The sequence below is a fragment of the Coregonus lavaretus genome (assembly GCF_964263955.1).
Source record: "Coregonus lavaretus genome assembly, chromosome: 11".
Taxonomy (NCBI): domain Eukaryota; kingdom Metazoa; phylum Chordata; class Actinopteri; order Salmoniformes; family Salmonidae; genus Coregonus; species Coregonus lavaretus.
This window is the reverse complement of record NC_139998.1, coordinates 29,660,704-29,683,722: the sequence shown is the minus strand read 5'-3', so window position 1 is coordinate 29,683,722 and position 23,019 is coordinate 29,660,704. Positions and strand designations below refer to the sequence as shown.

General features: G+C 41.0%; 1 protein-coding gene across 1 annotated transcript in view; it reads left to right on the top strand.

Moving 5' to 3' along the window:
- The window catches only part of LOC311137670 (RNA polymerase II elongation factor ELL2-like), a 63,404-nt gene extending 44,080 nt beyond the window's left edge, over window positions 1-19,324 (top strand). The window contains exons 6-12 of the mRNA XM_084172198.1: window positions 503-627; window positions 3,186-3,303; window positions 3,706-4,162; window positions 4,869-4,932; window positions 15,244-15,415; window positions 15,542-15,586; window positions 17,446-19,324. Coding sequence (XP_084028324.1) covers window positions 503-627; window positions 3,186-3,303; window positions 3,706-4,162; window positions 4,869-4,932; window positions 15,244-15,415; window positions 15,542-15,586; window positions 17,446-17,556 — 1,092 coding nt within the window. The 3' untranslated portion in view covers window positions 17,557-19,324. The remainder of the gene's footprint in view (window positions 1-502; window positions 628-3,185; window positions 3,304-3,705; window positions 4,163-4,868; window positions 4,933-15,243; window positions 15,416-15,541; window positions 15,587-17,445) is intronic.
- The last annotated feature ends 3,695 nt before the right edge of the window (window positions 19,325-23,019 follow it).

The window sequence follows — 23,019 nt, the reverse complement described above, 5'->3', positions numbered from 1 at the left end:
CTCAGAAGCTAATGCTAATGGCTGCTTTTACATCCAAATGTTGAGCAGCTAAGTGATCTCAGTAGGTATATTTGAGGCGTATTTCCTGTTCTGGGTATGTTTGGAAGTCCCAGTGCAGTCATACAAGGGGAGACTGTGTCGCTGCTGCCACTGCCTCTACTGGTAGCTGTAATTAGAGCTGTGCTTTAATTATGTCTGGAGGAGAAGACAGTGTTTCGACAGGGAGGGTGGGGTGTCTCCAGCCAGGCCAGGACTGCTCTGACAAATGGATGTTGTCTGTCACAGAGGCACTCTGGGTAGACTAGATTTGGTACTGCATTTGTGACTAATTGGGCACAGTGCTAGTGTAACTGCTGTGTTTACTATCAATTACTTTAATGGTGAACAATGTATTATTGAACTTTGACAGCCTGCCAGTTGAGCCTTTCTTTTAACCGTGGTCAAAAGTGTATCTAATGCTACAGGGACAGAGGGTTCAAATGTGTTTGTCATTGATTTGCAGGTTGCTAAACTGAACCCCAAAGACCACAGCTTTACTCTGAAGGATGAGTTCTACAGGCACGTCCAGAAGGATTGGCCCGGTTACCTAGAGGAAGAGAAGCCTCTCATCCATAGGCTCCTGGCCAGGTGGGTGTGGCTTGTACTTTTACTCACCTGTCTTCTCTACCATCATATTCTCCTTCACATTTTCACCACTGAATATTTAAATATTTACCTGTATCAACATGATGTTGGTGTCATGGCGGAGAGTCCCCTAGTCTGTAGTTTATCTTCATTTAACCTTGTAAGCGTCAGTAATTGGATAATGACCTCTCCTCAGTAGCGGGGTGCTCTGATGCTTTTTGACAACGTGCTGGCATTGAGACTGCAGGCCCACTGGATTACTGTGGCAGGCCGCTGTGATCATGGTGAAAGGAGAGACTCTAAATGACTATTGCTCTGCACAGATGAATTTCTTAATGGGCACATCAAAGTGGGGAGAGAAATATTCTCTGCTTGGTGTTGCCAAATAGCATTATTGTAGAGGAAGGTAGCCTGGCTGAGCTGTTCAGAATGAGAGAGTGGACGTCATCCCACGTTAAGTACGTGTCCTCTCCTGCCACTGGTCAGTTAGGGGGTGTGTTTCATAAGCTTTTTGGATGGTCCTCCTGCCTGCTTATTGTTTCCCTTCTGTTTACACTACTCGGATGTTCTAAAGAGAGCTCTGAATGGGAGTGGACAGGTTGTTTTGCTGCATGTACAGGATAAGGTAGCTGTTGATGTGGCTCATCAGTGTATGACCAATAGTTTTTGAGATCAGAGCCTTTCCCTATAGTTTATCCCAGAAAGTAACCATATTGCTGGAAGCCTAGTCTGTCAGAGGGTCTCATGTCTGGAATGTCCTGAAAGTCAGTGGTGCTTCCATCAGATTCCATTGATCATGTAGTTGAAAAGGTCATGTGGCTCCTGTGGGAGGTATGATTGAACTCTGATTCCAGTGAGGTTTCTGTGAGGAAGGAGCTGGAGGAAACAGATTGCCAGTTGAGAGAGGAGTGTTTGGCCTAACAGAGCCTGCATCTGGCACCATTGTTCTCCTCACTGAAGTGACTGGACACAGCTCTGTCTTAGTGCCTGCCTCTTGCAGATGTAATCTGTGTTCTGTAAACTAGAAACACTACAGACAGCTTAACACTTTGAAACATGCTGACAAACTTGTCAGTTTCACCCTGAGGTCAAGTGTAGATAATGGGAGTGTAACATCATCTGTCTGACAATGTGGTCTATTTGTTCTTATGCAATATTCATGTCAACAGCGGCGTCAAGGTGGGCTTTGCTTGTAATTGATGTACCTTGATCCTGAAGTTACAGTAACCAACTGGTTCTACCTGTTTTGTGTCATGTTTTCCTCTGTTAACATGGCCCCACTTCTCTCATTTCGCTGTAAACCATGCAGTTGGAGTTTGAACCATTATTTACTTAAGTGATAATGCCAGAGAAGTCGGTGTTTGGAGGATATATTGGCGCGGGTGTTGTTTGTCGAGGGCCGGAAAACCGTGGCAACATATCCTCCAAACACCGGCTTCACGGGCATTATCACTTTTATACAATGGGTTACCAACATATTAAAATAATGATTTACGTATTTTCATTAAAAACGTTATTTTTATTAATTTATTCATTCTATTTAATCCTTCCACAAGATAAAGTCCCGACACAAATCTAGGGTTGCTACCCAAACCGACTGTTCTATCGGTTCGGTTGCCAGAGTCGTTCAGTCTTTATGTTCTGTATCTATGGGCGCGACCCAGTCGTTCGTTCTAAGTGTTCCATTGCCATACTGGCTGGCAACATTTTTATCCCTCGCTTGCTAGCTAGCCAACTACGGCTAACTTACAGTCATGTCAAACACTAGTGCAGCCAGAATAACAACAAAGTAGCTGCATTTGCATTTGTTTAAGCTGTTTTCTAGTGACATTTATTTGGATACATCCATAACAATGAGCTAATGATGCGCAATTTCGCCTGCCGTAGAAAATGTGATCTCTGCTCAGGACACTGTTGTTCAGAGGAGCTAGCCAACAACACAGCTAACACAATCACTTTAAACTGAAGCTGGAAAGACTGCAAACTAGCTGCACTTCATTTCGTTTTACCTGTTTTCTATTGATAGTTCTTTGTATATATCCATAAAAATTATGCTGATTCATGATTTTGACTGGCTGAGAAAAGCTGCCTGCCTGTCTGTCTCATCCCGACTCGTTCAACATTACTATGGGACAGCTGGAGATCGAATTTGAATATTGAAACAATGTTGCAAATGTCGGAGAGACAGACAGCAAGGTTTATACAAATCTCCGCTGTCAAAAACTAAATGTTAGTCTAAAATAAATGTGCGATAATGTCTAGATGCTTTTTATAGTGGATATCAAGTTTATAAATTGCCTGTCTAGGCTGATGAGACAGTGGATTTCACAGTCAGATGGAACAGAGTAAATAGGCCTTTTAACGTCATAGATTTAGCCGGTGGTAACTTGTGGAATAGACACCGGCTGGAATGCGGTTTTAACCAATCAGCATTCGGGATTAGACCCACCCGTTGTATAAAAACAAATAAATCTGTCCAAAAATTAAGTTAAGCTTGAGTTATCTGCCCTAACATAAACATAATAGCAAAGTAAAAATGTCTTCCCCTTCTAATGTTGCAGGAAACTGCAGCCACTGAGCAGCAGTAGCCAGTTGAAGAGTTTCCAGTCAAACCATTCATTCCACAAAACCCCTGGGGATTCTCCGTCACAACTCAGCCCGGTCAAGACTCCCTCTGTGGTAAATACTCCCCTACCTAACTCTAAAAGAATTCCTACATCCTGCCCTTACTCATTGTTTATTTTCTTAAAAGCTTGAGATTGATTAGAAATAAAAGAGAATGCAGAGATTAATTTCAAGGGTTAAATGATTTCTGTTTGAATAGTGGATCAGTGTTATGCCTTTTGACTTGGGCCTACTGCAGAATAAGATTGAGTAAAGGAGGAATGAGAGGAAAGTTTCTTGGTTTGGTCGCATCTGCTTTTTATTTATGGGAGTGCTGGAGGCAGTTCAGTCACTGACATTTTCAGGAGCCAGTTAGGACGTTTTAATGTAGCGGAGCCATTCCTTTCACATGTAGGGTATGTTGGTCTTTGCTAAGTAGTATTACAGGTAAAACCTCTTCTCTTCCCCTTCTCATAGAAACGCCCAGTGCCCTCAGACCTATCTGATTGTCAGACCCCCAAGAAGCAAAGACTATTAGACCACAGTTTACCGCTGCAGTCCCCTTCCAATGGACACCTTGGTCCCATTGGAGTCCTTAGCTCATCTGGTCCAGGCAACACCAGTGTACAGACCAAAACAGAGTTTGAGAGAACCAACAATCACGTCCAGGGAAGCCCTAATGGTCTCTACACACGGCATAAACTGGGTGGCTCCTCCAGTATTCCCAAGCTGGAGAGGACAGAGCCGGTCCTAGCAGTACCAAGCCCCAAGGCTCTACAGACTGAGTCCTCCATCTGCACTGACCAGCTGCTAGCCAACGGCCAGCACAAAAAGAAGAAGTCCAAGAAGCACAAAGACAAGGACCGGGAGCGCTTAAAACAGGACTGGATAGAGAACAGTCCCGACCTGAAACCGAACCAGGAAAATGTCAATGGTAAGAAAAGCACCATCTCATTCCCAATGTAATTTTCAACTAAATCTTATAATTTTGAGGCCTTGTTGACGGGAATGATAGCAGAAAAGAACATGTTGATAATGATACTGTAATGACATCAAAGGATATATTTACAGCACCTCTGGTCTATGACCACCTTGAAATCAGAGCAGTTTAATAATTTACAAGAACCACCTAATCAGTGTATTTGAGCCAACAAGATTACAGGAAAGACTGCCCAGTATTTGTATACATACGAATAAACACTCTCCATATACATAAACACTGTCATAAAAACTTTCCAGTATTATGAATCTTCAAAGGGATCGGTACCCAATAGGTTAGGTGACTTATCTAGATATACGGCTCACAGTGAATTGCTGTAGGTTTTAAACAGAGTGACAATAAATAAATGATCTGAAGAGCATTTCCAGTGGAAAGGGTGCTGTGTATGTAGCTTCCGTTAGCACCACCCATCCCTTTCCCTGGCTAGTGTGTAGATGATTGACTGTGGAACAGCTGGGTGACCCACGGTCCATCGAGTCAGCAGGCTGCTCTGCCTCGCAATCTGGGGCACTTCTGTAGCAGGTCTCGTATCAGTAGTAGTGATAAATGACTCCATCAGCCTTGGTATGATATGAGTTTTATCACGTTTGCATTGGCAGATTACATTAACCTTTTTTTCTCTGCTTCTTTTTATCTCCAGACCATGAGGGGGCTAAAACACCTGTCACTCGTACCTCACCGGAGGAGCTGCCCGACTATTTAATGTAAGTTCAAACACACTGCTTCATTCATAAGTCCTCCAGAATCGGGTTGCTGAGTTGTACTTCTAGGTTGATAAGTTATGTGAAACCCATTCAAGCTGTAAACATGGTACATGTGAAGCCAGTATGTGCTTTCAAATGCTCAGGTTCTGTTGCTGCCATCTGTTGCTTCAATGTTTTTGTTTAATGGTATGACTACTTTAGTCCCTTTTGTTGTGAAAGGAAAGTGATTTGTTCCAAAAGGTCTGGATTCGGCTTGAAAACATTCACATAAATAGTGGAAAATGTGGAAGTTTAAATGGTCTGTCAAATGTGCAATAATAACACAGCTTCACTGAGAATGACTTAAAAAAGGTGAGAGGCGCATGCGCGTACTGATAGGATGCATGGGGTGTGAGTAGCTCCGTTTTGTACTGACAAAACTGTGGTTATATGTACAAACCAGACAAAGTTTAAATCAAGCCTCTAAAATCGATAAATCAACACATCCCCTAGCAACTGGGAGAGTGTGAGTGATCAGTTATGTACAACAGCGAACCAATAAGTTGGTAAAGCGGCACGGTGACACGAGTCCAACAAGCCATGGCTTTCCCCAGAGGAAAAGACAAGGAGCAACTTGGAGATGCAAATGAGTGTAATGAACAGTTAAAGGCTATCCAGGAAAACATAGCTAAAATGCTCTCAATGCACAACAAAACAAACTTCTACAATATGTTATTACAAAATGAGATTAGCTCGAAAAGAAAGTAGAGGCTATCGTGTCAGTCACATGTGCATGAACGAACAAGACAACAAAATGTGCCTTTTGGAAACAAAGTTGCAAAATGTAGAAGATGAATTGGACGAAACAACATGAGAATTTTGTCCTTACCGGAAGAAGAGTAAAAAGGAGACCTTTCCAGCTAAGTGGTCAAACTGATATCAGAAGAACTTGACGTGGATATATCACCAGAAGATAGGAGAACGCTAAATACCCACGCCTGGTAATCTTCAAACTGTGGAACTATCGGTCAAAAATAAACATTCTGAGGTCACAGGGGGGAAAGGAGATCAAAATCCACGGCCGGTCCATTCGATTGGTCCAGGACCTGTCTGCTAGGATGAGAGAGACGCAAGGAATACATTCCGATCAGACAGACACTGGAGGAAAAGGGGATCAAGTCTCAGCTCCGCTTCCCGGCAGTGCTGTTGGTATCGAAGGGAATGCAAAGGATGGAATTCATAAGCGTCAGTGAATCCTTAATCAAGCTACAAGAAACCTTCCCAGTTGAAGGAGGATAGCCCCCTGCTCTGAGAAGAGGGCAAAGTAGGAAAAAACGATGAGCGCACTAGGCTACATACAGTGATGCCTAACAGCAGTTTATCGTAAGTTGAGACTATATCCTTCCCCCCCCCCCCCCCCCCCCAATACAATCTATACTTTCTCCAAGTAATTTTTTTTCTCTATGAAGTAACGATAGAAGTAGCCGATGCCAATGGGCTACATGGACACTAAAAAGACCATTCAAAAGGGGAAATATAGTGTGTGTGAATGGGAGTGTGAGGGAAAAGTGAGGGATGATGAATATGCGTGGGAGAGAATGGGTGTGTGGATACATAGGATGGATGTTGGGGGGGAATAAATGAGAATGGATGGATGGGTGTAAGTGTGTCAGAGGTATAATGTTTGGCATCAGACACTTTTTTTGAAGTATGTGTGGGGTCTCCGCTCATCTCACTTCAGTCTCTCGGTGGACCCACTCTCCCCAAGTAGAGCCCCACCAGCCACTATGCTTTAATTGAATTTACAAAGTAATACAAACTGACCACAATACTTAAGTGACAGTCTTTCTCCAATATATAAATGACATAATCCACAGTACATTAGGAGATGAGTTGGAGCTTAAAAGCACTAAAAAGAAAAACTTTGTTTTATGTTTTTTGTGTGTTCTCTGTTAAATGTCTGCTCAGTCCACATGCCCACACGCTCTATACTGTATATGTAATGTCTAAGAACTATGTATTCATACTATGACTCTCCCATTCCATGGATTGCCCATCGCCCTCATATGACATGTTATATCTGGTTCTTGAATGACAGACGGAACAGACAAGGTTAACTTAGATTTTATACAACTAAAGACCAACAAAATCCAATTTATTACATGGAATGTGCACAGGCTCCATGATGAAAACAACAACAACAAAAAGCATATGGTTCTTGAACACAGAGATTGTCAGCAGTTACATTTAAAAAAAAATAAGAAATTGAATATTTAAAGAGGAGATAGGTTGGAGAGGCCTATGCTGCCACCTACTGTATCAATCTAATTCAATCACATTTATTTATAAAGCCCTTTTTACATCAGCAGATGTCACAAAGTGCTTATACAGAAACCCAGCCTAAAACCCCAAAGAGCAAGCAATGCAATGTAGAAGCATGGTGGCTAGGAAAAACTCCCTTGAAAGGCAGGAACCTAGGAAGAAACCTAGAGAGGAACCAGGCTCTGAGGGGTGGCCAGTCCTCTTCTGGCTATGCCGGGTGGAGATTATAAGAGTACATGGCCATTTAAGGCCAGATCGTTCTTCAAGATGTTCAAATGTTCATAGATGACCAGCAGGGACAAATAATAATCACAGTGGTTGTAGAGGCTGCAACAGGTCAGCACCTCAGGAGTAAATGTCAGTTGGCTTTTCATAGGTCGAGACAGCAGGTATGGTAGAGAGGGGGAGAGGGAGAGAGAGAGCACACGGACCAAGAAGGCCCAGCACACGGACCAAGAAGGCCCAGCACACGGACCAAGAAGGCCCAGCACACAGACCAAGAAGGCCGTTTTCTAATGTTGAATTGTACCTTTATATGGGGAAAAATACACATTGATTTCATTGTACAGTGGGGAGAACAAGTATTTGATACACTGCCGATTTTGTAGGTTTTCCTACTTACAAAGCATGTAGAGGTCTGTAATTTTTATCATAGGTACACTTCAACTGTGAGAGACGGAATCTAAAACAAAAATCCAGAAAATCACATTGTATGATTTTTAAGTAATTAATTTGCATTTTATTGCATGACATAAGTATTTGATCACCTACCAACCAGTAAGAATTCCGGCTCTCACAGACCTGTTAGTTTTTCTTTAAGAAGCCCTCCTGTTCTCCACTCATTACCTGTATTAACTGCACCTGTTTGAACTCGTTACCTGTATAAAAGACACCTGTCCACACACTCAATCAAACAGACTCCAACCTCTCCACAATGGCCAAGACCAGAGAGCTGTGTAAGGACATCAGGGATAAAATTGTAGACCTGCACGAGGCTGGGATGGGCTACAGGACAATAGGCAATCAGCTTGGTGAGAAGGCAACAACTGTTGGCGCAATTATTAGAAAATGGAAGAAGTTCAAGATGACGGTCAATCACCCTCGGTCTGGGGCTCCATGCAAGATCTCACCTCGTGGGGCATCAATGATCATGAGGAAGGTGAAGGATCAGCCCAGAACTACACGGCAGGACCTGGTCAATGACCTGGGACCACAGTCTCAAAGAAAACCATTAGTAACATACTATGCCGTCATGGATTAAAATCCTGCAGCGCACGCAAGGTCCCCCTGCTCAAGCCAGCGCATGTCCAGGCCCGTCTGAAGTTTGCCAATGACCATCTGGTTGATCCAGAGGAGGAATGGGAGAAGGTCATGTGGTCTGATGAGACAAAAATAGAGCTTTTTGGTCTAAACTCCACTCGCCGTGTTTGGAGGAAGAAGAAGGATGAGTACAACCCCAAGAACACCATCCCAACCGTGAAGCATGGAGGTGGAAACATCATTCTTTGGGGATGCTTTTCTGCAAAGGGGACAGGACGACTGCACCGTATTGAGGGGAGGATAGATGGGGCCATGTATCGTGAGATCTTGGCCAACAACCTCCTTCCCTCAGTAAGAGCATTGAAGTTGGGTCGTGGCTGGGTCTTCCAGCATGACAACGACCCGAAACACACAGCCAGGGCAACTAAGGAGTGGCTCCGTAAGAAGCATCTTAAGGTCATGGAGTGGCCTAGCCAGATCCAGACCTGAACCCAATAGAAAATCTTTGGAGGGAGCTGAAAGTCCGTATTGCTCAGCGACAGCCCCGAAACCTGAAGGATCTGGAGAAGGTCTGTATGGAGGAGTGGGCCAAAATCCCTGCTGCAGTGTGTGCAAACCTGGTCAAGACCTACAGGAAACGTATGATCTCTGTAATTGCAAACAAAGGTTTCTGTACCAAATATTAAGTTCTGCTTTTCTGATGTATCAAATACTTATGTCATGCAATAAAATGCAAATTAATTACTTAAAAATCATACAATGTGATTTTCTGGATTTTTGTTTTAGATTCCGTCTCTCACAGTTGAAGTGTACCTATGATAAAAATTACAGACCTCTACATGCTTTGTAAGTAGGAAAACCTGCAAAATCGGCAGTGTATCAAATACTTGTTCTCCCCACTGTATATCCCACCAGGGGCAAATCTGGTGTTTAGATAGAATTCAAGCTAAATTAGATCAAATCCTGACAATAACTATTATTCTAGCAGGTGACTGAAATCATATGTTCGATAAGATTGACAGACGTAGTAACAAAAAATACAAATTCAAGGAGCTTCCAATGAGGCTGAAATTTACTACATTTTGTTCTTCTAAATATGCTCTCAACAATTTACTGGGTTCAAAAATCCATGACCTAGTGATATCGGATCATTCTCCGGTATCATGCTTAATTACTCCAACAGAAAATACAATTAGCAACAGAATATGGAGAATGAACAGAGCGCATCTTCAAGACCCGAAGAAATGTATTAAATTCATAAATAAATAAATAAAAACTTTTCCATTACAAATGTAGACATAGATGACAGAGAAAAGCCGACCCCCGATATATATCTGGGTTGCTTTTAAGGCGTACATTAGGGGGAATGATAATCTCATACTCTGTGAAAGTTAAATCTGAGTTAGAAATGTAAATTAAAGGAAAATAAATCCCAATTTAAAAAAATATGTCCATTAAAAAAAATCTTTACAATGTAAAGAAGAAAATAACATGTCAGAATTTAAGCAGCGATTATATTTTACTTTTGTAGAGCGACTACAGGTTAAACTCAAATAAAGCATACTAATTAATGGCAATTAAACATGGTAAACATCTCTCAGCCCTCACAAAATGAATACACAATTTTAAAAGATAAAGATCAAAATGTGTTAATTAGAAACAATGTGATTTAATGACAATTTTAAAAGCGTCTATGAAAATCGATATAAATCAGAATTAAACAACTGTTGGACTGATCCTACAGCCTTCATAGACTCAACAACCCTGAAGCATTTATCAGCAGACATAAAATAATCACTAAAAGAAAAGATCACCCAAAATGAAATATTAGATACTGTTAAAGCATTTGCGCAGAGAAAAGCACCAGGAATGGATGACTTTCCCATAGAATTCTATTTAACATTTTAGGACAAAGTAGCGCCCCTATTTACACAAATGACAACACACGTCAGTCAATTCAGTGCTTCCTAGTTCTATGTATCAAATAGTTATTTCAGTTATATTAAAACGAGGAAAATCTGGAGAATCCCCTGCTGGTTACAGACCCATAAGTTTAATAAATTGTGACAATAAAATAATAACAAAGCTCATAAGCAATACAATGGCAAAAGTCTTACCAGACTTGATACATATCAATCAAACAGGGTTTATTAAAAATAGACACAAATACAAGAACATGTTTCAGTTTAATACATACAATACGCTAAAAAACAAGATATAGATTGATCAATAATGGCTGTTGATGCCGAAAAGTATTTTGACCGTCTTGAATGGTCTTTCTATTCAAAACTTTGGAAGCTTTCAACTTTACAGCAAAAAATACAAATAAAAATGACAATATTATATAAATGTCCTAAAGCAAAAATATACACAAATCATACATTATCTGATGAAATGGCTTTAGAAAGGGGCACAAGACAGGATGTCCCCTCTCCCCCCTCCTGTTTGCACTGGCAATTGAACCGATTGCAGAAAGAATTAGACAGGGCTCAAACATAACAGGTATCAGTATTGGTAAACATGAATATAAACTAAACTTATTTGCAGATGATCTCCTGATATATCTGACCACTATTGAAAACTCAATGCCCCCCTTGCTAAAAATACTTTCAGAATACTCTAAAATCTCAGGATATAAAATGAACGTGGAAAACCCCCGAAATAATGGCAATATGAAAAATAATAACTCATGATCTTCAGCAATCCTTTAAGTGGACCACAAAAAATATCAAATACTTAGGATGCTTAATAAGTGACAACAAACATATAAAGATAACTTTGTCCCATTACTCAACAATATGGAAACAGATCTAATTAAATGGAACAATCTTCCCATAAATCTTACAGGTAGAATAAACCTCTTCAGAATGATCTGGCTCCCAAAGTTTGTATATTTATTCTCGGTAATAGCAATTACCCCACCGAATACATTATTTTAAAAAGTATAATCGGTCATAACAGACTTGAAATGGGCAAATAAAACTCATAAAATAGGAAGATGTAAAACTTTCCTTTTTAAGTCTGAGGGTGTTTTTAACCTTCCAGACTTGGAATTGTATCAATTGTATCAATTTACTTGCGACCATATAGTTAAATGCACTACAGAAGAACAATGGGTACATATTGAAGATGCGCATGCTCATCTTTTCACTTGTCTATTTTCAAAGGATAAAGCTAAGAACATTAAGAACTTCTTAGTTAAGAACACTATAACAATATGGAAGAAAATTTAACTTATTCTACAAGAGCCAATATCACTCCCTAGAAACACAACCCTATGGAACAATCCTTGGATAGCTTTTCGTAATTCTCCGATAAATTGGTCCACATGGAAAACTAAAGGCATAGTAACCGTAAATGTTTTTTTTTTGTAGGGGGTAGATCAGCTTTAATATTGCAGATAGATTGTAACTTCCATCAATGTAATTGTCTGCATCACTTCCAATCCCCCATATATATTTTTTCGCATATACACTACCTTTCAAAAGTTTGGGGTCACTTAGAAATGTCCTTGTTTTCGAAAGAAAAGTATATTTTTTGTCCATTTAAAATAACATCAAATTGATCAGAAATACAGTGTAGACATTGTTAATGTTGTAAATGGCTATTGTAGCTGGAAACGGCTGATTTAAAAAAAAATGAATATCTACATAGGCGTACAGAGGCCATTATCAGCAACCATCTGTGTTCCAATGGCACGTTGTGTTTGCTAATCCAAGTTTATCATTTTTAAAGGCTAATTGATCATTAGAAAACCCTTTCGCAATTATGTTAGCACAGCTGAAAAAGTTACTTTCCAACCCCACCACCCCTCCCCTAATTGGAGTAAACTAGTGGACAACAACGCTTAGGCCTCTACTTCCAGCTTATACATACTATATACATTTTATGGACACAGTCAATTTTACAATAGTTCTATTTTGTTAGTTTTTACTCCTGAACTTCATCTACCCTCAACCTCTCCAATCATTTTCATGATGTCCATCCGGTTTGCTTCTATATGTCATATCTTTCAAACTGTGCTTTTTCACAAAAGTTCTTAACCTATAACCTATATACTTATTATGGACATAGTATGTTTTACATTAGTTATCTTGTTGTTATTAGTTGTTATTAGTCCCAACCTTCAGCTCCATTCAACCCCTCCCATTCAACCGTAAATGACTTGGTAATAGGAAATACATTTATTTCCATTACAGAATTCAGAAGCAATTTTAGACTGTCCACTGTAGATATTCTTAAATACATGCAACTTAAAAGTTTCATATCACGAAATTTCGATTTGAAATCTTTTGGACATCAGAGCAATCTTGAGGGAATCTTATTTGAGTCAGAAAATGATATTCATATGATGCACTATATATACAAAAGTATCTGGACACCCCTTCAAATTAGTGGATTTGGCTATTTCAGCCACACTCTTTGCTGAGAGGTGTATAAAATCGAGCACACAGCCATGCAATCTCCATAGACAAACATTGGCAGTAGAATGGCCTTACTGAAGAGCTCAGTGACTTTCAACGTGGCACCATCATAGAATGCCACCTTTCCAACAAGTCAGTCCGTCAAATTTCTGCTCTGCTAGAGCTGCCCCGGTCAACTGTAAGTGCTGTTATTGTGAACTGGAAATGTCTAGGAGAGACAACGGCTCAGCCTTGAAGTGGTAGGCCACACAAGGTCACAGAATGGGACCGCTGAAGCGTGTAGAAATCGTCTGTCCTCGGTTGCAACACTCACTACAGAGTTCCAAACTGCCTCTGGAAGCAACATCAGCACAATAACTGTTTGTCGGGAGCTTCGTGAAATGGGTTTCCATAGCCGAGCAGCCGCACACAAGCCTAAGATCACCATACGTAATGCCAAGTGTCGGCTGGAGTGGTGTAAAGCTCGCCGCCATTGGACTCTGGAGCGGTGGAAACGCGTTCTCTGGAGTGATGAATCACGCTTCACCATCTGGCAGTCCGACGGACGAATCTAGGTTTGGCGGATGCCAGGAGAACGCTACCTGCCCCAATGCATAGTGCCAACTGTAAAGTTTGGTGAAAGAGGAATAATGGTCTGGGACTGTTTTTCATGGTTCGGGCTCCTTAGTTCCAGTGAAGGGAAATCTTAATGCTACAGCATACAATGACATTCTAGATGATTCTGTGCTTCCAACATTGTGGCTACAGTTTGGGGAAGGCCCTTTCCTGTTTCAGCAAGACAGTGCCCCCGTGCACAAAGCGAGGTCCGTACAGAAATGGTTTGTCGAGATCGGCGTTGAAGAACTTGACTGGCCTGCACAGAGTCCTGACCTCAACCCCATCAAACACCTTTGGGATAAATTGGAATGCCGACTGCGAGCCAGGCCTAATCGATAAACATCAGTGCCCGATCTCACTAATGCTCTTGTGGCTGAATGGAAGCAAGTCCCCGCAGCAATGTTCCAACATCTAGTGGAAAGCCTTCCCAGAAGAGTGGAGGCTGTTATAGCAGCAAAGGGGGGACCAACTACATATTAATGCCATGAATGAGATGTTTGACGAGCAGGTGTCCACATACTTTTGGTCATGTAGTGTAGGTAAGATATACAAAACTTTGCAGAGAGCCTATCCAACTGACAATCTCTTAGAAAAAAATATATAAACTATTGGAACCAAGACTTTAAAATAACTGATATTGGCACAAGCTGGAGGGAATGTTGGAACATAACTAACGAAACTACAGTTAACGAAAATGTACACTTAATCCAGTATAAACTAATGTATAGAATTTATACACATTTTACAGCACAATGGCGGAGTCCATGTCTTAAGTGTAAAACTAACAATGACTCAATCCATGCCTTCTGGGAATGCTATAAAGTCCGAAAGTTATGGGTGGCGTTAGAAAGTTGGCTATCAGAAGTATTACAATGTAAATGTACTTTTAATCCGTCTGTCTGCATATTTCAAGACATGCATATGAGTGAGCAGTGAGATTCCCGACGGGTTGGACGATACTTTTCTTATCAATCATCTTGACAAAACATATACTTAAACTCAATGGAAAGGTAAAATGCTTTATTATCTAAATGTTGAAAGTGTGTGGGCGACGGAGAGAAACAAAATGGGGGGGGGGGGTTTGGTAGGTCCGATGTCGTTGATGTTTGTGTGCATCTGTATGCTGTCGTTTTTATGTGTAGGTTTTGTGTTATAAAATAAAATAAGAGAGTGACTTAGAAAACAAATGATCTAGGAGCAGCAGGTAGCCTAGCAGTTAAGTTCGTTGGGCTGGTAACCAAAAATGTGCTGGTTCGATTCCCCGAGCCAACTTGGTGTCGATGTCCCCTTGAGCAAGGCACTTAACCCTAATTGCTCCAGGGTCGCCATCTATAAATGGCAGATCCCTGGCCGTGACCCCACTCTCTGAGGGTGTCTCAGGGGGAGTGGAATATGCGAAAAACAAATGTCCAATTCACATGTGTATAATACACACTTGTACAAGAAATGGGACAAATGTGAGCACCTAATTATTAGGATCTAATGTCTTACATTTCTACATCTTGTGAACAAATCTCTTTGTGAAGTCATTGGGGAGTCATAGGCCATCACTCTGCTAATCTGCAGTGCCACCTGCTGGAAAGAACAATGAATGTTTATATTTCTACCTCCTGATGTGGCCATTCCACGTTGCCTGTCAGAGCTGGCCAGACCAGACCATAGTGGATGCATGCCATGCACCTGTGGTTGTTGAAATTACAGCTCACAAGATGTTGGTCTCTCTTTCCAGAAAGTACAACACCATCACAGCCTCAGAACAGCGACAACAGTACAAGCAGGATTTCTGTGCAGAGTACGATGAGTACAGGGCCCTGCACGACCGGATCGGTACTATCACTGAGATGTTTGTTCAGCTGGGTTCCAAGATAAACACACTGTCCCCCGGTACACAGGAATACAAGGTATGAGCAAGGAACTGACATCACTTCCACACACACCACAAAACACTTCTGGTTAAACAGTTGAAGACCTGGCTTCATGTACTTTCAAGGATTTACTAAATGTCTTGTATTTTTCCACCCTTACAGCTCATGGAGGAACAAATACTGCAGAAATATAGAAAGTATAAGAAAGTAAGTAATGCATGAGCAGCAAATATCATGTAATTATTGTATAGCCTGTCTTCTGCTAAATGACGTAAATGTAATGTAATGTTATCTACTGTAGCCTATATGCCTGTATGGATATCACAAATAACTTTAACTGATACCAGTGATATGAATCTAATTAGAATCGGACAACTTTTCCCATATACAGTGGGGGAAAAAAGTATTTAGTCAGCCACCAATTGTGCAAGTTCTTCCACTTAAAAAGATGAGAGGCCTGTAATTTTCATCATAGGTACACGTCAACTATGACAGACAAAATGAGAAAAAAAAATCCAGAAAATCACATTGTAGGATTTTTAATGAATTTATTTGCAAATTATGGTGGAAAATAAGTATTTGGTCAATAACAAAAGTTTCTCAATACTTTGTTATATACCCTTTGTTGGCAATGACACAGGTCAAACGTTTTCTGTAAGTCTTCACAAGGTTTTCACACACTGTTGCTGGTATTTTGGCCCATTCCTCCATGCAGATCTCCTCTAGAGCAGTGATGTTTTGGGGCTGTCGCTGGGCAACACGGACTTTCAACTCCCTCCAAAGATTTTCTATGGGGTTGAGATCTGGAGACTGGCTAGGCCACTCCAGGACCTTGAAATGCTTCGTACGAAGCCACTCCTTCGTTGCCTGGGCGGTGTGTTTGGGATCATTGTCATGCTGAAAGACCCAGCCACGTTTCATCTTCAATGCCCTTGCTGATGGAAGGAGGTTTTCACTCAAAATCTCACGATACATGGCCCCATTCATTCTTTCCTTTACACGGATCAGTCGTCCTGGTCCCTTTGCAGAAAAACAGCCCCAAAGCATGATGTTTCCACCCCCATGCTTCACAGTAGGTATGGTGTTCTTTGGATGCAACTCAGCATTCTTTGTCCTCCAAACACGACGAGTTGAGTTTTTACCAAAAAGTTCAATTTTGGTTTCATCTGACCATATGACATTCTCCCAATCCTCTTCTGGATCATCCAAATGCACTCTAGCAAACTTCAGACGGGCCTGGACATGTACTGGCTTAAGCAGGGGGACACGTCTTGCACTGCAGGATTTGAGTCCCTGGCGGCGTAGTGTGTTACTGATGGTAGGTTTTGTTACTTTGGTCCCAGCTCTCTGCAGGTCATTCACTAGGTCCCCCCGTGTGGTTCTGCGATTTTTGCTCACCGTTCTTGTGATCATTTTGACCCCACGGGGTGAGATCTTGCGTGGAGCCCCAGATCGAGGGAGATTATCAGTGGTCTTGTATGTCTTCCATTTCCTAATAATTGCTCCCACAGTTGATTTCTTCAAACCAAGCTGCTTACCTATTGAAGATTCAGTCTTCCCAGCCTGGTGCAGGTCTACAATTTTGTTTCTGGTGTCATTTGACAGCTCTTTGGTCTTGGCCATAGTGGAGTTTGGAGTGTGACTGTTTGAGGTTGTGGACAGGTGTCTTTTATACTGATAACAAGTTCAAACAGGTGCCATTAATACAGGTAACGAGTGGAGGACAGAGGAGCCTCTTAAAGAAGAAGTTACAGGTCTGTGAGAGCCAGAAATCTTGCTTGTTTGTAGGTGACCAAATACTTATTTTCCACCATAATTTGCAAATAAATTCATAACAAATCCTACAATGTGATTTTCTGGATTTTTTTTATTCTCATTTTGTCTGTCATAGTTGACGTGTACCTATGATGAAAATTACAGGCCTCTCTCATCTTTTTAAGTGGGAGAACTTGCACAATTGGTGGCTGACTAAATACTTTTTTCCCCCACTGTACTACATGCCCCTCTGCCTTGACCATGTCACCATAATGCCAGCTCTCTGACACCCCTCTGCCTTGTCTTTGCAGAAGTTCCCTGGTTACCGGGAAGAGAAGAAGCGATGCGAGTATCTGCATCAGAAACTTTCCCACATCAAAGGTCTGATCCTGGACTATGACCGTACCCAGGCCCCTTCATAGTGACTGGCCTGCACCCTGCTGCCCCAGGGTGTTACTGTATCAATGGCCCAAAAGACTCCCCGTGGACCAAATGACTGCCCAGCCAAGCCTGGGTCCTGGAGTGACCTGGAATCACATGAATCACACATTCACTTTACTCCTCCCAGTGTTGATGGGAGAGGGGAGCGATGTTGTCTTATATGAAGTGGGCCAAGACCAGCAACTCGTGAGCAAATAAAACCCTTTAATGTTTTCGTTGTTGAGGGCGGGTGTTGTAATGACTGGAATTTGTTGTGGCGCATAAATCATAAGATGACACAACTTAAGCCAAATTCCTTTTTCTACCCATAATGCAAAATGTACATGAACTCTCCTGCCCAAATGCTTTTAACGTTTGGTCTATTGTCATGACTACACACAAAGGCATATTGGTTTGATGGTACAATCATAAGGACAGATGACAACAAATGCTCTTCATACCCAGTCTTATATCAATGCTATATTTAAGTACCCAGTACAATTTGTGGTTTGCTGTTTCACTGAATGTCTAGATGTAAAATGGTATATCAAAATAATGATATAAAATCTTGATTCCTATAGAGAGGGTTGTAATCACTGGATTAAGATTAGTAAAAGATGGAAGATATTTAATGTTCTGTGGAAATATCTTAGACCTGAATTCTAGGCCATATCCCTGCCATTGTTGATGTCCCAGGCAGAATACAAATGCGGTAGACTATGTATGCAGAACTGCTGAACAGCTGCTATTAAGAAGAAGATTATTGTAACTGTAAAACGGTAGGAGTGGTTTCAGGTATTGATACATAATTAAACAACAATACAAAATTACAAAGAAAAATACTGTACATGATTTGACAATTAGCCAAGACATTAACAAAAAACGTGTTTGGTAAATGCTCCAATTGGTCACAATATTAAGTACACTTGAACTTGTTGTTCATTTCAATCAGTATTGATAAGGCTCTATTATTTGCGTAGACTTTTTCTACTTTTCACATGATAAACAGAAAACATCTACAACTATTGATAGTGTTAATCATTAGAACCTTTGAAACGTATATCTCATTCTATAACCACACTGTTTGTTACAGAAACATTTCACAAATGTTTTAAAGCGCTGGAGAAATACTGCCTTCTAGGCGATGTCACTGCCATTGGTGAAGACCCAGGCAGAGTACAAAATGTAGACTATCTAGAAAATGCAGTAGACTATGTATGCTGAACAGCAGCTATTAAGAGGAATATTGTAACTGTAAAAAGGTAGGAGTGGCCTAAACATAATGTTCTGTGGAAATGTCTTAGACCTCTATGAACATGAATTTAACTGTTTGTGCTGATAATTGATCTCTTTGTTAAAGTTAATGAGACAGTGCATGTCATTAATCGGACATGCCAGTCAAACATCCTATACATCTGCCTCTGACCCAAACATCACATTCTGTCTGTGGTTCATGTTGGCAGTAATTAAGGCATTCTGCTTCATCAAATATGGGCAAGGGGAACTGCCCCCTGACATGTGTAGGATAGAGGAAAGTGCCATCATAGTCATACAGTATACTCCCATGTTTCTGTTTAAAACACTACATTGTTACTGAAAGAACACTATTCTGAATAAGAACTGCAATCCAACTCCAAGAGCATAATTAGTAGAAGATTTGTCAAGATTGTTGTGGCATTCTATTACCTACTTACCCTTCTGGATAAATGGTTCTCATTGTTTGAGCCAGTATGCTCTGACCTTTGATGGTAATAAAGTTCATACAATTTTAACAAATCTTTTATTACCTCGATCAATAGTCCATTACATTTGTGAGACTGGGTGGAATACCAGATCATTTAACAGTACTTCATGAAGCCCTTTTTATAAGCTTGTGCTTGTGTATCAGTCCAGCAAGAAACATAGGTTTGTGTCCATGCAGTGATGAAAAGTAATGCCTTACAGCTTCTGGTGTCTGCTGATTTCAACCTGATTTAGGGCCTCAGAAATAAGATTGTCCATCCAGTAGATCAGAGATGAATCGTAGTTCAAAGATGAGCTCTCACAGATCTATTTTCTGACGTGTGTGAACATCTTCACTCTTGCTGTCGACACTGCTTTGTAGGAAAATACTGTGCTAACCGGTGGTATTTCATTGTGTTGCTGTAGCAGTTCACTAGATTTCACCTACACAAAACTATATATAGATTGCCAAGATAGGACAGTTTATTTTCAGTTTGAAACAGTGAATGTTCCATTCCAACATATGGATGTATTGGAGTAAATGCCTTTCAACAAACTGGACCACATTAACTTAACCTCGCTGGATGTACCATCACCTGGGATTTCATACAGTTCATTATCTGTGGCTTGAAGATATATATAACACACACACACACAGTACCAGTAAGACGTTTGGACACACTTACTCATTCAAGGGTTTTTCTTTATTTTTAGTATTTTCTACATTGTAGAATAGTAGTAGAGTAATTGTAGAATAATAGTGAAGACATCAAAACTATGAAATAACACATATGGAATCATGTAGTAACCAAAAAAGTGTTAAACAAATCTAAATATATTTTATATTTGAGATTCTCCAAAGTAGCCACCCTTTGCCTTGATGACAGCTTTGGACACTCTTGGCATTCTCTCAACCAGCTTAACCTGGAATGCTTTTCCAACAGTCTTGAAGGAGTTCCCACATGCTGAGCACTTGTTGGCTGCTTTTCCTTCACTCTGCAGTCCAACTCATCCCAAACCATCTCAATTGGGTTAAGGTCGGGTGATTGTGGAGGCCAGGTCATCTGATGCAGCACTCCATCACTCCTTCTTGGTCAAATAGCCCTTAAACAGCCTGGAGGTGTGTTGGGTCATTGTCCTGTTGAAAAACAAATGATAGTCCCACTAAGCCCAAACCAGATAGGATGGCGTATTGCTGCAGAATGCTGTGGTAGCCATGCTGGTTAAGTGTGTCTTGAATTCTAAATAAATCACAGACAGTGTCACCAGCAAGCACCCCCACACCATCACACCTCCTCCTCCATGCTTCACGGTGGGAACCACACATGCGGAGATCATCCGTTCACCTACTCTGCGTCTCACAAAGACATGGCGGTTGGATCCAAGAATCTCCAATTTGGACTCATCAGACCAAAGGACAGATTTCCACCGGTCTATTGTCCATTGCTAGTGTTTCTTGGCCCAAGCAAGTCTCTTATTATTATTGGTGTCCGGATTGATTGACCTTCATGTCATAAAGTAATGATGGACTGTCATTTCTCTTTGCTTATTTGAGCTGTTCTTGCCATAATATGGACTTAGCCCTATTTGGTAAAATACCATCTTCTGGATACCACCCCTACCTTGTCACAACACAACTGATTGGCTCAAATGCATTAAGAAGGAAATAAATTCCACAAATTAACTTTTAAGAAGGCACACCTGTTAATTGAAATGCATTCCAGGTGACTACCTCATGAAGCTGGTTGAGAGAATGCCGAGAGTGTGCAAAGCTGTCAAGGCAAAGGGTGATTACTTTGAAGAATCTCAAAATATATTTGGATTTGTTTAACACTTTTTTGGTTACTACATGATTCCATATGCGTTATTTCATAGTTTTGATGTCTTCACTATTATTCTACAATGTAGAAAATAGTAAAAATTAAAGAAAAACCCTGGAATGAGGTGTGTCCAAACTATACAGTGCCTTCGGAAAGTATTCAGACCCCTTGACTTTTTCCACATTTTGTTAAGTTACAGCCTTATTGTAAAATGAAATCTACACACAATACCCCATAATGACAAAGCAAAAACAGGTTTTTAGACATTTTTGCAGATGTATTAAAAATAAAAATAAACATACCTTATTTACATAAGTATTCAGACCCTTTGCTATGATACTCGAAATTGAGCTCAGGTGCATCCTGTTTCCATTGATCATCCTTGATGTTTCTAGAACTTGATTGGAGTCATACCTGTGGTAAATTCAATTGATTGGACATGATTTTGAAAGGCACACACCTGTCTATATAAGGTCCCACAGTTGACAGTGCATGTCAGAGCAAAAACCAAGCCATGAGGTCGAAGGAATTGTCCGTAGAGCTCCGAGACAGGATTGTGTCGAGGCACAGATCTGGAGAAGGGTACCAAAACATTTCTGCAGCATTGAAGGTCCCCAAGAACACAGTGGCCTCCACCATTCTTAAATGGAAGACATTTCCTAGAGCTGGCCGCCCGGCCAAACAGAGCAATTAGGGGAGAAGGGCCTTGGTCAGGGAGGTGACCAAGAACCCGATGGTCACTCTGACAGAGCTCTAGAGTTCTTCTGTGGAGATGGGAGAACCTTCCAGAAGGACAACCATCTCTGCAGCACTCCAATCAGGCCTTTATGGTAGAGTGGCCAGACGGAAGCCACTCCTCAGTAAAAGGCACATGACAGCCCGCTTGGCGTTTGCCAAAAGGCATCTAAAGACTCTCAGACCATGAGAAACAAGATTCTCTGGTCTGATGAAACCAAGATTCAACTCTTTGGCCTGAATGCCAAGCGTCACGTATGGAGGAAACCTGGCACCATCCCTACGTCGAAACATGGTGGTGGCAGCATCATGCTGTGGGGGTGTTTTTCAGCGGCAGGGACTGGGAGACTAGTCAGGATCAGGGCAAAGATGAATGGAACAAAGTATAGAGGGATCCTTGATGAAAACCTGCTCCAGAGCGAAGGTTCACCTTCCAACAGGACAACAACCCTAAGCACACAGCCAAGACAACGCAGGATTGGCTTCGGGACAAGTCTCTGAATGTCCTTGAGTGGCCCAGCCAGAGCCCGGACTTGAACCCAATTGAACATCTCTGGAGAGATCTGAAAATAGCTGTGCAGCAACGCTCCCCATCCAACCTGACAGCGCTTGAGAGGATCTGCAGAGAAGAATGGGAGAAACTCCCCAAATACAGAGGTGCCATGCTTGTAGTGTCATACCCAAGAAGACTCTAGGCTATAATTGCTGCCAAAGGTGCTTCAACAAAGTACTGAGTAAAGGGTCTGAATACATATGTAAATGTGATATTTCTGTTTTTTATTAGTAATGTTTTTGCTTTGTCATTATGGGGTATTGTGTGTAGATTGAGGGAAAAAAACAATTTAATCAATTTTTGAATAAGGCTGTAACATAACAAAATGTGGAAAAAGTCAAGGGGTCTGAATACTTTCCGAAAGCACTGTGTGTGTGTGTGTGTGTATGTGTATATATATATATATATATATATATATATATATTCAGAGACAGTGACTACTCCTAAACAGTATTGAAGTCAATATGACTGTCTGTGTACACTGTCTTGCTACTTAATTGCTGTCTTAAGATGGGTGTAAATAGGAAGATAAGAGTTCATTTTGCCTTAACATACCCATCAAACATTTCCATGTCTCTGATATTTTTTTATCTGCACATATGCAGATGTTTCAGGATCATGTATTTTAGTTCACT